The sequence below is a fragment of the Culex quinquefasciatus genome, chromosome 2 (assembly GCF_015732765.1).
Source record: "Culex quinquefasciatus strain JHB chromosome 2, VPISU_Cqui_1.0_pri_paternal, whole genome shotgun sequence".
NCBI classification, from domain to species: domain Eukaryota; kingdom Metazoa; phylum Arthropoda; class Insecta; order Diptera; family Culicidae; genus Culex; species Culex quinquefasciatus.
Window position 1 is genome coordinate 204,725,759 of NC_051862.1, and position 16,516 is coordinate 204,742,274.

The window sequence follows — 16,516 nt, forward strand, 5'->3', positions numbered from 1 at the left end:
TCAAGACAATTAAATAAAATAAAATTATGAGATTACCAAAAATGCGAAACATTTCACGCGAAATATTTCATAGGCGTCCGAAGCACCGGGAAGGAAAAGCAGAAATTTATGGTTTTGATTTCCTTAAAATCAAGCAAATTTTTATAAAAATATCGATTGTTTTGATGTTAACAGCTTATTTGAGACCTAAAGAATGCCATTCACTAACATTTCAGTCTAAATTTGTGAGATTTATAAGCAAAATCGAGTGTCCGGAATTCGAAGCAAAAGTTTCCGGATTTCGAATCAGCTTTTATCAGTGTCCGAGATTCGAAGCACAGCAAGTCATTTTAATTTTCAAATTCTGATGAAAAATTGTTAGAAAAGACATATTTTGCATGCATGCTCTTAAAACTGACTAATTATACTACATCCTGATTATTTCTCTACATTTCCAAATTATACTTGTAAATATTTATTAAATAGAAGTAAATGTTTTCTTAGTACTCAGTTTTTCATGACCATTAGATTGTATTACAGACCCACCGTACTCTCACCAGTTTGTTACACGTGGGATGCGTCTCCCGGTGTTCTCTTCGCACAGCACAGCTCGAACGAACGTCAGCAACCTGTCGGAAGACTACGCCATTACATCAAAAGCTCGTGATGCTTCCAGTCTTCGAAAGTCTAGCTTGCTGGTAGACAGGCGTATCCGGATGGGCTGCTCTGTGGTTGTGGGGTTTGGGTTGGTTTTCCTCCCTTACTCCCCATGTCGATGGAGAAGGCCCAGTTGTTGGTTACGTTCTGGTGGTGGTTCCATTATCATAGCTTTTGCTTCTTAACTCGTTTGCCTACAACTTCAGTGGCGACGACGAGCTGTAGCAACTCTTTCAACAGCTAGAATTCCAAGCTTTTCGAGATCTTGTCGGCACATCACGTCGCACAAAGGAGCTGGGGGTTTTAAAACTTTTGTTTTGCTAGGTTTGTTCCTTTTGCCTTCCTCACTGAGGTAAGGCTATAATCCTGCTCTAAAAATGAACTTTTTATTAAAAGCTCCTAGACCCACCTTCATGTATACATATCGACTCAGAATCGAAAACTGAACAAATGTCTGTGTGTGTGTATGTGTGTGTATGTGTGTGTGTGTATGTGTGTGTATGTGTGTGTGTATGTGTGTGTATGTATGTATGTGACCAAAATTCTCACTGAGTTTTCTCAGCACTGGCTGAACCGATTTTGATCGAACCAGTTGCATTCGACTTGGTTTAGGGTCCCATACATCGCTATTGAATTGTTTGAAGTTTCGATAAGTAGTTCAAAAGTTATGTATAAAAATGTGTTTTCACAAATACCCGGATCTCAATTATATGCATGTAAACGATGTCCGGATCCATCATCCGACCCGTCGTTGGTTAGGCAATTGAAAGGCCTTTCCAAAGAGTCCAAAACATCGAAGATCTGGCAACCCTGTCTCGAGTTATGACAACTTAAGTGATATTTATGTACTTTTTTGAAGCCGGATCACACTTAAATGTTTGTAAACTATGTCCGGATCCATCATCCGACCCATCGTTGGTTAGGTAATTGAAAGGCCTTTCCAAAGAGTCCAAAACATTGAAGATCTGGCAACCCTGTCTCGAGTTATGACAACTTAAGTGATATTTATGTACTTTTTTGAAGCCGGATCTCACTTAAATGTATGTAAACTATGTCCGGATCCATCATCCGACCCATCGTTGGTTAGTTAATTGAAAGGCCTTTCCAATGAGTCCAAAACATTGAAGATCTGGCAACCCTGTCTCGAGTTATGACCACTTAAGTGATATTTATGTACTTTTTTGAAGCCGGATCTCACTTAAATGTTTGTAAACTATGTCCGGATCCATCATCCGATCCATCGTTGGTTAGGTAATTGAAAGGCCTTTCCAATGAGTCCAAAACATTGAAGATCTGGCAACCCTGTCTCGAGATATGGCCCCTTAAGTGATATTTATGTTCTTTTTTGAAGCCGGATCTCACTTAAATGTATGTAAACTATGTCCGGATCCATCATCCGACCCATTGGTTGGTTAGGCAATTGAAAGGCCTTTCCAAAGAGTCCAAAACATTGAAGATCTGGCAACCCTTTCTCGAGTTATGACAACTTAAGTGATATTTATGTTCTTTTTTGAAGCCGGATCTCACTTAAATGTATGTAAACTATGTCCGGATCCATCATCCGACCCATCGTTGGTTAGGCAATTAAAAGGCCTTTCCAAAGAGTCCAAAACAATGAAGATCTGGCAACCCTGTCCCGAGTTATCACCACATCAGTTATATATTGTTTTCTTTTTTTTTCTGGATCTAAAATAAAAGCTGAAACCACTCATATTACCCATTTTTGGTAAAAAGTGAGGAAGGCATCAACCACATAGGTGGATTAAGTTAGTTTTTTGTTTAAAAATGAGAAAAACACGTTGAAGTGATTATTTATAAAGTTATGCTCTCTACATTTTTTTCAACTCTATACCAACCTACTCTGCTGACTTGGCCATCATCATCACGCTGAAGCCTGGGGGCATTTTTGCTTCTTCAGCAAAGTCCCCCCGCGGGAGCAGGAGCAGGCATCATAGACATAGTTGAATCCAACCAACCCCTTTTGGGACACCAGGACTCGGGGCAAAAGAATAGAGTAAATTCTCTGCTGTTGGCATTAATGCGGTACTTTTACTGCTGTTGTACGCCGCATTATTGTGAAAATGAGGAATTATTCGTGCTGGCTGGGCTCACTCGTTGAATGTACCTACTTCTGTGCAGCACGGATGGAGCTTTTCGTTCTGGGAATAGACCAACCAACAACAGCAACAATGAGCTGAGGGCGGAACCGTAAGTCTTGCATAGAGAGGATGCTTGGAAGAGCTATGGTTCGGACCTGTTTTGTGGCCGGATCTCTCTTACCTCCCGTGGGGACTTTTGATTCTGAGTAAGAGAAAACATCATTCTGAAAAACTGTGTGTTTTTAATTCTAAAGAATTTGTTGATTCAAAAGCAGAGCTTTTATTTCTTCAAATTGGTTGATGTCTAGTGGTTATCAGCAATTTGCATAAATCGTTTTTTTTTAAATTATGTGCTTTTAATTATAGTTAATATAGACATAGCATTCAAACTACAAAATTTGAAAATAAGGTTTTCCTACAAAAATACAAAATAAATAACAGTTTCCTTTCCCACCCCCTTAACAAGTACAACACAGGAAGGACCTACTTCTGATGATGTTGTACGTTTATGGTTGGTCCTGGTGTCTTTTTTCGTCCTGAAGAAGGAAGTGCCTGCGGCAGATTCTCCGGCAGAGCCCACCCGGAGAAGGTTGTCGGCGCGAATCTTATTGCTTCGGACAAGATAAATTGCGCCTCGACAGGAGGAGAAAAAAAAACCAACGGAAATGGGTCCTCCTCGTTGGTGGGTAAAATTAACTTTCTGCTGGCTGGCTGTGAAAGTGAGTGAATAAATCTAGTTACGGTTAATATTTCATTTCCGTTGAAGGCGGCAGTCAGCTTTAGGGGAAAAGGTGGATTTTATTTGCAATTTTTACCATGAGTAGCTACCACTTGAGTGGAGTGCAGTGTAATATTGTAGAACTGTTTAAGTGCGCCTGCAGATATGCAATATTGTGACTTGACCGATGAGTGTTGGCGGTGGGTTTCAATCTGTTTTTTTAAATATGTTTACCATCAAAAATAAGTTGAGATAATTTTGGATCTGTTTTCAATACGAACATTTTTCTTGTAAAACAAATAAAACAAAAGCAACTCACGAAAAGGTGTGATATGGGTTTTAATTTTAAAGAACTTTTAAACTGACAATTACTTTGAACAAACCATTTGACGCTCTCAATTGTGAGTTATAATAAAATTACATAGCTAAGAATAAAAATGTGTGCGAAATTTTGGTCAAATCTTATTAGACAATTAATTTTAATTTTTTTATTCGATCCACATGATTTCAATTGTTTTGATTACATTATATTATGTTGTGTATACTCATTTAAGCTTTTTTTTTTATTTAAATAATTTTTTTTTGCTAATAAATTGAATTTGAAAAAATTATACAGTATTATAAAACATTGAACTGAATTTTAATGTACGATATTTTTGTTAAACCCCATTATTATGCTCAAGTTTTATTCACCAAGTATTTTAATTGTTTGTATTATAAAGAAAATCTGTTTCAAATTATGAAAATTGAATGAAAATATTATTTATTGATTTTACGGTATGCTCGGTGACACAGAACCATTAACGAAAATATGCATTTAAACAGAATTTTATACGCAAATTTTATCCGTAAATAATCATCGCAAAAAATACTTCAATTATTGAATTCTTCAAACTGAAACTCTTGCTTTTAATTCATTTAGTGTTTGTCAAATAATGTCGTCCATGTACAGAATTATTTTTAAAGGATCTATCGATTTTGTTGCATTATTTGAAACAAACTGTAGATAGCCCAGAAATCTTGGTTATGAAATTTTTATCGTTTTTTAACTTTAAATATGTTTTGAGTTATTTTATTATTTTAAATTTATATATTCACAACGGTTCTTCAATAAAAACATGACTTAAACAAATATGAAAAAATGATCTTGGAAACTGATTTTTGTAAAACAGTTTTAATTGTGTAATATTATTGCAACAAAATTTGATTGACCTTATCTTGATTTATACAGACCTCCATAATAAAATGCAATATATGGGGACCATCCGCAAGCCACGAGGACAATTTTTGGAAATCTCAAACACCCCCTCCCCCCCCCATTGTGGACAATTTCCATACGAAAAAAAATCTTTTTTGTATGGAGCGTGGACAGGCCAATTGATTTTAATATATTCAATATTTATTGTTTGTAGTCATTTTTTAGTGATTATTTGAACTTTATTCTTATTTAGTATAACAAATATGTTTTCATTATTGTGTTTTCAATTTCCAATGTTTTCAATTTTCAATAATTTGGATAACAAACAAAAATTTTAATATTTTTTGTTCCATGATTTTTGAAGCATTGAAGGAGGAAGGGGTAAACAATTTACAAATATTTTTAAAAGCTTGATAAAATCAGAAACTTATTATATATTTTTCATCATATCTAAAAAAATATTTTTAAAATAATTATCTTAAAAACAATCAAGCTTTACTAATTTCATAATAAATGTTATCATTCTATAATTCCTCAATTTGTTCTGTATGACTAACATACTTATTAAGTTCTAAGTCACTCACTAATCAAAACCACAAAAATAACGCAAAAATAATCTCTCTCACCGCAGTCAAATTCTCCCCCAAACTCTCACTCATAAACATTCTCGCTCGTAACTCAGCTCACCAGCATCGGTCACCTCGCCGATCGTCTCACGAGTTCCTTATAAAACCGGCTGATCATCGTCCCAGCCGACTCAGTGTCGATCTGGTCGTGTTTCTAAAGTGGTAATAAATATTAGACAAAACATGCGGCTAATCCAAGCAGGCCTCCTGGCGGTGGTCCTGGTGGCCTTTCTGGTTCACGGCAGCCACGGCCAGACGACCCCCAAAGTGCTGTGCTACTACGATGGTGCTAATTTCCTGATTGAAGGTAAGTTAATGCCGGTGACAGTTGGTGATGTCATCGTGTTGTACCCGACAATGGCCGACGACTCTTTTCCGCAGTTGTGATGGATTTATCAATGTGATCTACGACGAGGCTTTGCCGATCGCGATCTTTTTGTTTTGTTCTGGCAGATATCGTTGAAGTGTGAAAAGTTTACGAAGTACACGGTATCATGTGATCAAGATGACTAATCTTAGGCTAGTGGTCGGAGTAATTGAAACTCATTGTGGTGTAAATTAGTTTAGCCGGGCAGCAAAGCAATCGTTGAAATTTAAATCATTTCATGCCTAATAACCAAGATTGCCTTACCAATTGAAATATGAAACCGGTTCAACCTTTTACGTTATCATGACAAAGTGCTTCTATGCCGTGTTGTTCTGAGAAATCTTCCGTTGATGCTCGAAGATGACCTCCTCTGCCCATCGCGAGTAAATAAATCAATACCAGTTCGAGGTTTGTCACCTCTGAAACCGTCTGATTGCGAAAGTAAACATCAAACAGTGTTTACTGCAAAAAAAAAAAACAGTGGGATTTTTTCTAACTTTCGGAGGGATTCCTAGAAAATTGTTTGAATATTTGAATAATAACTTCACAGCTTGCTTGGATGAGGTTTGCGCTCCTAGAGACCTCCGCCGCACCCACGGTCTGTGAAAGCGTTTCGAAGAAAAGCAATCGATCAACTTTTGCGGCAAAGAATTATTTCTTGGAAGACTTTTACTTCGAACTGTTCTTTTCTATGCCTTCAAGGTTTTGAAAATTAGTTTTGACTATGAAGTACTGCAATAATTAAAAAAAAATAGAACGTTTTGCCTTCCTCACGTTACTGAGGAAAGGCTATAAAATCACTCGAAAAATGAACTTCTCAATTTAACCTCCTAGACCCACCTTCATGCATACCTATCGACTCAGAATCAAATTCTGAGCAAATGTCTGTGTGTGTGGTGGGATGTTGATCAAAAAATTGTCACTCGATTATCTCGACATTGGCTGAACCGATTTTGTCCGTTTTGGCGTCATTCGATCCGTCTTGGGGTCCCATAAGTCGCTATTAAAAATAATGCAGTTTAGTTAAGTACTTCAAAAGTTATGCTAAAAAACGATTTTAACAAAAGTCCGGAAGATTGTAAAAAGGGTGGTTTTTGTAAGAAAACCCGTCATGCTATACATTTTCAGAAAGGTATTTAAAAGACCTTTCTAACGCGTCCAAGACATTAAAGATCTGACAACCCTATCAAAAGTTATAAGCACTTAAGTGTTATTTATACGCTTTTTGGAGGCCGGATCTCAGATATGTTGATGAAAACGTTGTCCGGATCTCTCATGCGACCTTTTGTTGGATAGGTATTTAAAAGAGCTTTCCAACGCGTCCAAAACATTGAAGATCTGACAACCCTATCAAAAGTTATAAGCACTTAAGTGTTATTTATACGCTTTTTGGAGGCCGGATCTCAGATATGTTGATGAAAACGTTGTCCGGATCTCTCATGCGACCTTTTGTTGGATAGGTATTTAAAAGAGCTTTCCAACGCGTCCAAAACATTGAAGATCTGACAACCCTATCAAAAGTTATAAGCACTTAAGTGTTATTTACGCACTTTTTCGAGGCCGGATCTTAGATATTTTGATGAAAATGCTGTCCGGAATTCTCATGCGACCTATCGTTGGATAGGTATTCAAAAACATTGAAGATCTGACAACCCTATCAAAAGTTATAAGCACTTATGTGTTATTTACGCACTTTTTGCATTTTGGATAGCACCCTTAAATGTGAGGAAGGCGCCAACCACCTAAGGGTGGATTAAGTAACGTTTCTCTTAAAAATCATATTTATTTATTTTATCAATCTTGATCATGTATTCTCAGCCCTCATGGAGTAAGTGGATTTATTAAACATTTGAGTTGAAAAAATATGATCTAAAAATTATATTTCTCCTTTCTTGAAAAAGTTGGCATATTTGTTTCCAGTAGTAATTTAAAAATGAGATTTTTTTGATTTGTGTGGCAACAATTCTTATGATATTCAATTTATCAAAATTCCTTAGAACATATTTGAATAGGTTAAAGCGGTGCATAACAAATAAAAATACAAAACCAAACCGGGATTTTACTACCCAAATTTTTGAGTTCAAAAAATGTATTACCTTACAAATGCTTTTAAATTTCCCTTTTTGTACACACTTAACTATGTGAACTAACACAAAAATTGGTAATATTTGTTGATAAAATTTTTAACATGCCAAAATTTTATTTTTTTTTTAACTGTGTAGGACACTTTTTATGAATCCACAGGCATATTCAGTTTTACAAGCAAAATCAACTAAATGTTTGAGGTTCTTATAAAACATTTAAAATAAAATAAGACAAAAGGGGACAGGATTAATTTTTGAATTTGAATAATTGAATTGAATAAATTAAATAATTGAATTGAATTTAATTGAATGAAAAATGGTCTGATGGTAGATTTGTTTGTGTGAAATTTACACCAAAAAATTTGGTTAGTGCGACCTGAGTTGAAAACACTTTGCGATTAAATTAACACAATTTTTACTTTCGAAATTATAAGCTTCTATCATCAATCAACATCAATAACAGAGGAACTAAGAGAATAGAATAAGTAAAATGAATTTGTATGTTTTTGAAACGTATGTAGATTTTCAAATAACATTTTATTTAATTAACTTTTTGCTTTAAAGTATCAAATTATTTGGTTAAACAATTCTTCTTCTTCTTTAAATTTTCTTACATATATATAGAAAACATTTATTATTACTTGTTTTATTTTTTCCTAACATAATTGCAAAAAAACATCCCGTATCCTGCAGTACAATAAATCAAGTTTTTTACATTCGAAATATAAAATGTGTTTCTTTGATTTAAACACAATAAATGTTTTTTATTGTGACAATTTTGATTTGGATTGTATTGTATTTTTGTACATGAACGCTGGTCTTAATGATAAAATCATCATTTTTTGGGAAGAATATCGCAAATTTCCATTTTTTTTTCAATAAGCTTTGCAATATAATTAAACGTTTTGATATCAATAAATCATTCAAATATCTTTATGAAACAAGATTTTTTTTTATCTTAAAAATATCGTATGATTGAGTTGCCAAATCATTAAACACTAGTAAGAAAGGCCTTTTATTTCCCTATGTACCGATGCAGATAATAGTAGGTACATAGTTTATGCAACAGGTTGAAAAATAAAATTGTTTCTTAAAAACTTGACCTACGGAGCCAGCGTGTCAAAGTTTGACATAGCGGGGAGGAGGGGTAAATGTTGGCGGGTTTTAGCATGACACATTATATCAATGACGCCTAAGAAGAGTAATTTTATAGCATTTTTCAAAGGCTTCGACGTTTGTCTTCGAAATTTCCAGAGCATTGGGAATCCAAATATTGCTGCCTACTTTCCCTACCAAAATTGATTATGAACATGCTGACACAAGCACTCCATCACCGTAATCCACCTAAATTTTCGAGAGAGAAAGCACCAACCTTAATGAGCTTCTCGTAGAGATAACCCACTTTCTGCCAAAGGTCATCACCATCGGTGACGATGTTTACTCCTCACTGATAACCGAACGCTCAAACTTTCCTCCACTTTTCATTCCTCCAGGTCTGGCCAAAGTATCGCTAACCGACATCGAAGCCGCACTCCCGTTCTGCACCCATCTGGTGTACGGCTATGCCGCCATCGATCCCACCTCGAACAAGGCCGTCTCGAAGAACCCCACCCTGGACCTGGACACCGGCAAGAGCAACTACCGGCTGGTGACGCAGCTGAAGCGCAAGTTCCCCGCACTCAAGGTCCTGCTGGGCGTCGGCGGCTACCGCTTTTCGGCTCCATCTCCCAAGTACTTGGAACTGCTGGAATCGGGTGCGGCTCGGATCACGTTCATCAACAGCGTGTACGCGATCGTCAAGGCGTACGAGTTTGACGGAATCGATCTAGCGTGGCAGTTCCCGCAGAACAAGCCGAAGAAGATTCGCGGAACTACGAGCAAGTTGTGGCATGGATTCAAGAAGGTGTTCAGCGGAGACAGTGTGTTGGACGAGAAAGCCGATGAGCACAAGGAAGAGTTCACTGCGCTGCTGCGAGAGTTGAAGAACGCTTTTCGAGCTGACGGATACCAGCTGGGAATCACCGTGCTGCCCCATGTGAACGCCACCATGTTCATGGACATCCCCGCCATCATCAACTATCTGGACTTTGTCAACATTGAAGCGGTCGACATGCAGACTCCGGAACGTAACCCGAAGGAGGCCGACTACGTCGCTCCGTTGTACGAGCTGACGGATCGTGTGCCCGGAAACAACGTCGATGGACTGGTCAAGGTTTGGCTGGGCGCCAACACGCCTCCCTCCAAGATCGTCGTTACGATTCCCACCCACGGTCGAGGCTGGAAGATGAACGCCGATTCCGGAATCACCGGAGTCCCCCCACTTACCGCTGACGGAACCGGCCCGGCAGGACCTCAGCTCCAGCAGGAAGGTTACTACACCTGGGGCGAAACCTGTGCCATGCTGCCCAACCCAAGCAACACGGCCCTCAAGGGAGCTCAGGCTCCGCTGCGCAAGGTCGGTGATCCCACCAAGCGGTTCGGATCGTACGCGTTCCGGCTGCCGGACGCCGATGGAGAGAACGGACTGTGGGTGTCGTACGAGGATCCGGACTCCGCAGGGAACAAGGCTGCGTACGTGAAGGCTAAGGGACTGGGAGGAATCGGCATTAACGATTTGTCGTACGATGATTTCCGCGGAACTTGTGCTGGGGAGAAGTTCCCGATTCTGCGGGCTGCTAAGTATCGGCTGGGAGCTTGAGTTTTGTTGTGTAATGAAAAAAACAAATAAAAAGCATGTTGAAAAATTGAATTGGGTGCTGTTTTGATTGCCAAGAAGGTTCCCAAACTAAACCTGTCATGGTCGTAAACAACCTAGAAAAAAATATGTTTTGTCGTCATTCCCCGAAATCATTGACTTCGATCCAGTCAAGCAACTTGTTTTGATCGTTGCTGGTCCGGTTTTGTGCAAACTGTTTTTTGTTGCCATTTGTTGAAGATTTGCGGTCAGTTTAAATTTGTGTGGTATTCTAAACACGTTCTCTCTGTTTATTATTTCGTTGAATTTGATGACCGATTGCATAATAATTTTGTTAATCCCATTCGTTTTTTTTAATTTGTGCATTTTTCAATTTATGATTATTATTTGAGTAATTTAGTGGATGTAACTAAGCAATAATCTCTTTGCTGACATAAAATTCAAGTTTGTTGTTTGTTTGTTTTTTTTATTCAAATGAAACAATTGAATAAAGGGACGAATCCATGAAATCCCTATTTCAAAAGAAACTATTTAGCATCATGCAAAACTTCATACAATTTTGAGAGCTGGTCATACAAAATGAATTTTTGTTCAATTTGGTATTTTCAGCAGTGTTGTAGGTTAGACAAAAAAGAACAAAATAAGAACATGAAAAAAGATTCTCATTTTTTTTTATTTGACAGTTTCTTCATAAAAAGTTAAATTGCCAAATTATTTTCGAAAAAACAATGTTTAAGGGGACTTAAAGGTAAAACATTTAAAAAATCCAAAATAAGTGTTTTTAAGGCCTTTTAAAAGGGTTTTCTTGATTCCAATTATTTTAATAAAAAAGAGCAAACAATTTCACAAAAGTTTTGTTTTCCAAAATTGAATAGGAGAAAATCTCGTATTTTTGGCAGGTTAAGCACTCGCTCCTAACTCCATCCAATTTGCTGATTTTTACTATTTAAACAACTAATGTACGACTCTTGATAGAAACTTGCATGCTCACTTCTTATTGAGCTATTTAGCACTCGATTTCAGTTGAAGCGCTTTTAATAAGCTTTAATTGAATGTCAAAGTTCTGACTTGCCACCATTAGGGGCACGCTGGAATTAGATGCTGTTCCCCTAGTTTCCAAGATATTGCGAGAAGGGGCTTATTTGTTGACACTGAAAAAAACTTATTTTCACAATAATTCAACTGTAAGACGCTTATTAGGCAAGCACCAGTGCAATCTACAAAATCTAAACAAATTGTTGGAAATTATCTTTTGTATTGGTACTTTTCCTTTATAATGTATTTCTATATTGCAATAAAACTGAACATGAAAACTGTGCACTTTATCAAAAAATGTGTGAAGTCATTTTCGATTGCAAATTTAATTTTGCATCTTGAATTGATTTCAAAAATTTTGTTTGACAATATTTCGACTTTTTCCAAAAATCATTCATATATTTTTCTTATATTCAGACTTATCTCCGGTACCAGATTGAACAAAATCCTAAATTGTAGTGCAAAATATGGTTTTTAGTACTCTAACACATTTATTCAAAATTGGAAGATCCCAAAATGTACTTGTAATAACTTGAAGAATTTGGTGTCTTCAGTAAAGTTGCAGGTTATGATTGAGATTTTATTGATTGGGAGGAAAAAAGGTACTCGAAAAATACCCATTTTTTTATTATCAGAAAATCCATTTTCAATAAACAAATATCCGAAAACTCAAATGTTTATTTTATATAATATGCCCGCAATATTGCATAGATACATATGGAATGTATGGACAATGTTTCATCCAAATAAAAAAATACAAATAATAACTATTGAAGAAATTGCAAAATTCTATACAAATACTTATACACAAGCTATCGACAGTTAAACACACCTTTTGTTATGTTATGGCGAAAATTCATGGTTAATATTTTTGAATGAAGAGAATTTTATGTAGACATAAAACCACTATTCTTAAATAAAGTCATGAAGGCTTGTTTAAACCAACAATCAAATAATATTCTATACAAAACATAATATAAGTATATAAAGTTCAAAACAAGCTACAAGTGAAATTTCCACTAGTGAGTTTTCAAAGAACTGATCATGATGTCACGGACAATTTCCAGGCCAATCTCTTATCAGCTGCGAATGGCTTGCATCTTCTTCCTTTTCCTCCATACATCTTCGAACACGAGCCTCAAGATCAGGCAAAACTCACTCACTTTTTGAGCGTGTGTTTGCCGGCATTTGCATTTATAAAACCAACAAACAAAAAAAAAGTGAGTTCTACCATCCGATTTGACCAGTTTCGATTATAAAGCGTTCGCCACTGGCCAGCTGCTCGGTTAGTTCATTTTGGTCCGTCGAAACGACGAGGTCGCATTCGTAAGAGAGATAATGTGGTTCAAGTCGGGAGCTTTGTTGCTTCTGGCGCTGGTGGCCTTAGCGAATGGCAACACCACCAGCCCCGGTACTCCCATCCAAACTCAACGCAAGGTTCTTTGCTACTACGAGGGATCCACCGCGCTGCGGGAAGGTTTGTGAAGATGATCTTTACGGTGTGTGTTTTTTGATTGATTGTGAGGTGTTTGTTTCAGGTTTGGGCAAATCGATCATCGCGGACATTGAACCGGCGCTGCCACTGTGCACGCATCTGATCTATGGCTACGCCGGGATCAACGCGGACAGCTACAACGTGCGATCGCTGAACGAGGCACTTGACCTTGACTCGGGCAAAGGTCAGTACCGAGCGGTGACGACGGAGTTGAAGCGTCGCTTTCCGTCGTTGAAGGTGCTGCTTGGCGTTGGCTTCTTCAAGGATCCCACCGATGAGAAGACTGCTGATAAGTACTTGACGTTGTTGGAGAGTGGAGGAAGTCGAACGGCATTCATCAACTCGCTGTACGCGCTGGTCAAGTCGTACAACTTTGACGGAGCGGATTTGGCCTGGCAGTTCCGGCAGACGAAGCCGAAGAAGATTCGTGGTATTGGGGGAAGTTTGTGGCATGGATTCAAGAAGGTCTTCAGCGGTGACAGCGTGCTGGATCCGAAGGCTGACGAACACAAGGAAGCGTTTACCGTGTTGATCCGTGACTTGCGCAATGCATTCGAGCACGATCGTCTCCAGGTGGGATTGACCGTCTTACCTCACGTCAACGAGTCCATGTTCATGGATGCGTTCCTGCTCAAAGACAGCGTTGAGTACGTCCATCTTGCAGCGTTTGACCAAAAAACCCCCGAGCGTAATCCCAGCGAAGCCGACTATACTTCCCCGCTCTACGAACCTACCGGAGATGGAGAACGTATCGCAGCGAACAACGTCGACGCCGAAGTTCGCTACTGGTTGACCAACAAGACCCCACCAAACAAGATCGTCGTCGGAATCGCGACCTACGGACGAGGTTGGAAGCTCCCGGAGGACAGCGGACCAGTCCCCCCAGTCACAGTTGACGGACCCTCCCCAGCAGGTCCGTACACCAACGAATCGGGCCGGTACAGCTACGCGGAAATCTGCACCCAACTGCCAGGATCTCGGTTGAGCACGCTGGACGGAGCTGCCCCACTGCAGAAGCAGGGCGAGCCCAAGAAGGCGGGACTCTACGCGTACCGCGTTAAGGACAAGAAGAAGAAGCTCAAGGGAATGTGGGTGGCGTACGAGGGGCCGGAGTCGGCGGCGGAAAAGGGAGCGTACGTTAAGGCCAAGGGTCTGGGGGGAATTTCGATCTTCGATTTGAGCAACGATGATTTCCGTGGGTTGTGCACGGACGAGAAGTTCCCGATCCTGAAGGCGGCCAAGAATATGATGTGAGCGGTGGGGACACGTGTAACGAATTAGCTTGCGATAATTTAAAAATAAATGAACAAATAATTGAAGCAGGTTTGATATTTTACTGTCTAAAAGTTTTTTTTTGCAGGTCAAATTAAGGTTTCTTTGGCACGAGAAATTTTCGATTAGCTTTCGAAAAGAGCGAAACTATAGCAGCATGAAAATATGTTGTCAGAGAGACTTTTAAGTTAAATATGAGCTAGATTTTGAATTCTCGTTACTCAACTGTAAAAAAAAACCTCGAGAAATTCAAGTATTTTTCGTAGGCCCAGATAGGCCGTTTTTACAATTAGTCAGACCAAAACTTTTCATTTCAACACTTTTTTCTCCCAAAACGTCATCAAGAGTTACATTCTGAGGGTTGAGATTGGATCATACAAAAATGCAGAAATTTGTAGGACCCAAACTTACCTCCCAGTCTCAATGTCATCCCTTGTTTTCAATTTTGAATGTTTGAATAAAAGTTGCTTTGACAAATATTTTTTCAAAAAAATTGTTTATAAATTCATTGCCGGAAATCGGAATAATTCAAAATCTCTTTTACATATAATAATAGAATATAGGGGGAGAGGGGGTAATATGCACCCCCTGCTTTTCTCGGTATTTGGAAGAATTTTCCTGGGGAAAAATCATAGAAATTGGAAGCCTAACATTGCTAAACCATGCTGGAAAAATTTGAGCATCGTGGTATAAAAACAGCTTAAGTTATTTGCAAAACTTTAAAATGTTGTGTTTTCATCTAATTTTCATTGAACTTTCATTATGATTTTTGGACAATATAAAAAGCATTTATTGTTATTGTAAGAGTTGAGGTATATAGTTTTTGCCATAATCTTCATTATTGTGTAGATAGATGAGTCGAAAAACATCAAAAATGCATTTTTAATTAAATTTTCTGCAAAAAGCGTGGTCGGGGCAAAATGCACCGCTGTGGAGCTCCTTTGTAAAAAACAGCGGTGTCATCTAGTGGTGACTAGTGAAAACTGCTTTTAGCTGGTGCATTTTGCCCCACGTTGTTGTGCATTTTCCCCCGTTGTTGTAGTGCATTTTGCCCCAATGTTGCGGTGAATAGGGTAGAGGACCCAGAAATCGCCCACTTTATAGTGGCAATCTATGAAATTTGATGAGAATTTAATGACAATTTATGGTTTTTGGATCTATTTGTTGTAGAACGTTGATAAACTATTTGATTTTAAGTTTCCACAAGGTTTTTATCATTTACATGTTCATTTTTGATAAAATTTTGCGTTTTAATAAAGTGCTCTGAAGAACCTATTTTCGCCCCCCTAAATCCAATTTTCGCCCACCCCGCATTGTTGTTTTAAATAAATCAAAAATGTTTTTAGAATAATAGTTATTTATGAACATCTAACGAAACACAACATTTTAAAATTTGGAAAATAACTAAAGCTGTTTTTGTACTACGATGCTCAAAATTTTCCAGCCTGGTTTAGCAATGTTAAGCTTCAAATTTCTATGATTTTTTCCCGGAAAAGTCTCTCAAATACCGATAAATGCAGCGGGTGCATTTTGCCCCGGGAGTGCATATTACCCCCTCTCCATCTACTAAGAGCCATTTGATAACAACGTAACGTTTATCCTGTAAATAAATAATTATTAATTATTTTTTAAATCATGTAGAGATGTTTTTTAATGCTCTTTAAGAAAACAACAAAGCATAAAATTTATCTTACAATTATCGACAAGTCAAATTTAAAAACAACAGGTATCAATCAAAAACTTAATGCTCTCATTTCTAATATTTGGATAGAAAAAAAACTATGGAATCATTCTGAGAAATCAAGCGCCTCCATATAGCCATCCTTTTTAATAATAAATCGATTGAGGCGCTTGGTTGCTTTGAATGTTTTCGTAGTATTCATGCAGAAATTTATGCTGTTAAATTCAGTACATTTTCTTCATGGTTCACATCTGGGTACTAAGATAGGCTCAACTGTCTATCATTGCACTTTTTATGTTTCTTCAAATATGATAAAGCTATTTTGTTTCGTTTTTTTTAATGGTATGGTAGCCATTATTTTAGGCAGGTTAAAAATATATGTATTACCTTTTGCAAAACCATTTCAATCACTTTTTTTAATTATAGAAAAAGAAAAGAAATTTTTGAATTCAGACTTTACTGACTTTGATGTTTTTCGAATCGAATGTTCAAGCAATTATTTTGTATATACAGTAGAGGTGGGCAAAACCGCTCTTGTTTAGGAGCCGCTCATTTTCGTTCGCTCATTGAAAAGAGCCGCTCTTTTGAACGGCTCTTTCGCTCTTTTTCA

The 16,516-nt window shown here is 37.8% G+C and overlaps 2 protein-coding genes across 2 annotated transcripts; both read left to right on the top strand.

Moving 5' to 3' along the window:
• Positions 1-5,399: 5,399 nt before the first annotated feature.
• Positions 5,400-10,477, top strand: LOC6034354 (chitinase-like protein Idgf4). Its single transcript, XM_001844621.2, has 2 exons — positions 5,400-5,584; positions 9,222-10,477. The coding sequence occupies exons 1-2, from the start codon at positions 5,461-5,463 to the stop codon at positions 10,424-10,426; spliced, it is 1,329 nt and encodes a 442-aa protein (XP_001844673.2). The 5' UTR covers positions 5,400-5,460; the 3' UTR covers positions 10,427-10,477.
• Positions 10,478-12,649: 2,172 nt separating this feature from the next.
• On the top strand, positions 12,650-14,272 carry LOC6034353 (imaginal disk growth factor 6). Its single transcript, XM_001844620.2, has 2 exons — positions 12,650-12,935; positions 12,997-14,272. Exons 1-2 carry the CDS (start codon positions 12,797-12,799, stop codon positions 14,205-14,207), a joined length of 1,350 nt encoding a protein of 449 aa, XP_001844672.2. The 5' UTR covers positions 12,650-12,796; the 3' UTR covers positions 14,208-14,272.
• The last annotated feature ends 2,244 nt before the right edge of the window (positions 14,273-16,516 follow it).

Coding starts and splice junctions, on each gene's coding strand:
- LOC6034354 (XM_001844621.2), top strand. CDS start 5,461: ATGCGGCTAATCCAAGCAGGCCTCCTGGCGGTGGTCCTGGTGGCCTTT. Junction 5,585..9,221: donor TGCTAATTTCCTGATTGAAG/GTAAGTTAATGC, acceptor TCATTCCTCCAG/GTCTGGCCAAAGTATCGCTA.
- LOC6034353 (XM_001844620.2), top strand. CDS start 12,797: ATGTGGTTCAAGTCGGGAGCTTTGTTGCTTCTGGCGCTGGTGGCCTTA. Junction 12,936..12,996: donor ATCCACCGCGCTGCGGGAAG/GTTTGTGAAGAT, acceptor TGTTTGTTTCAG/GTTTGGGCAAATCGATCATC.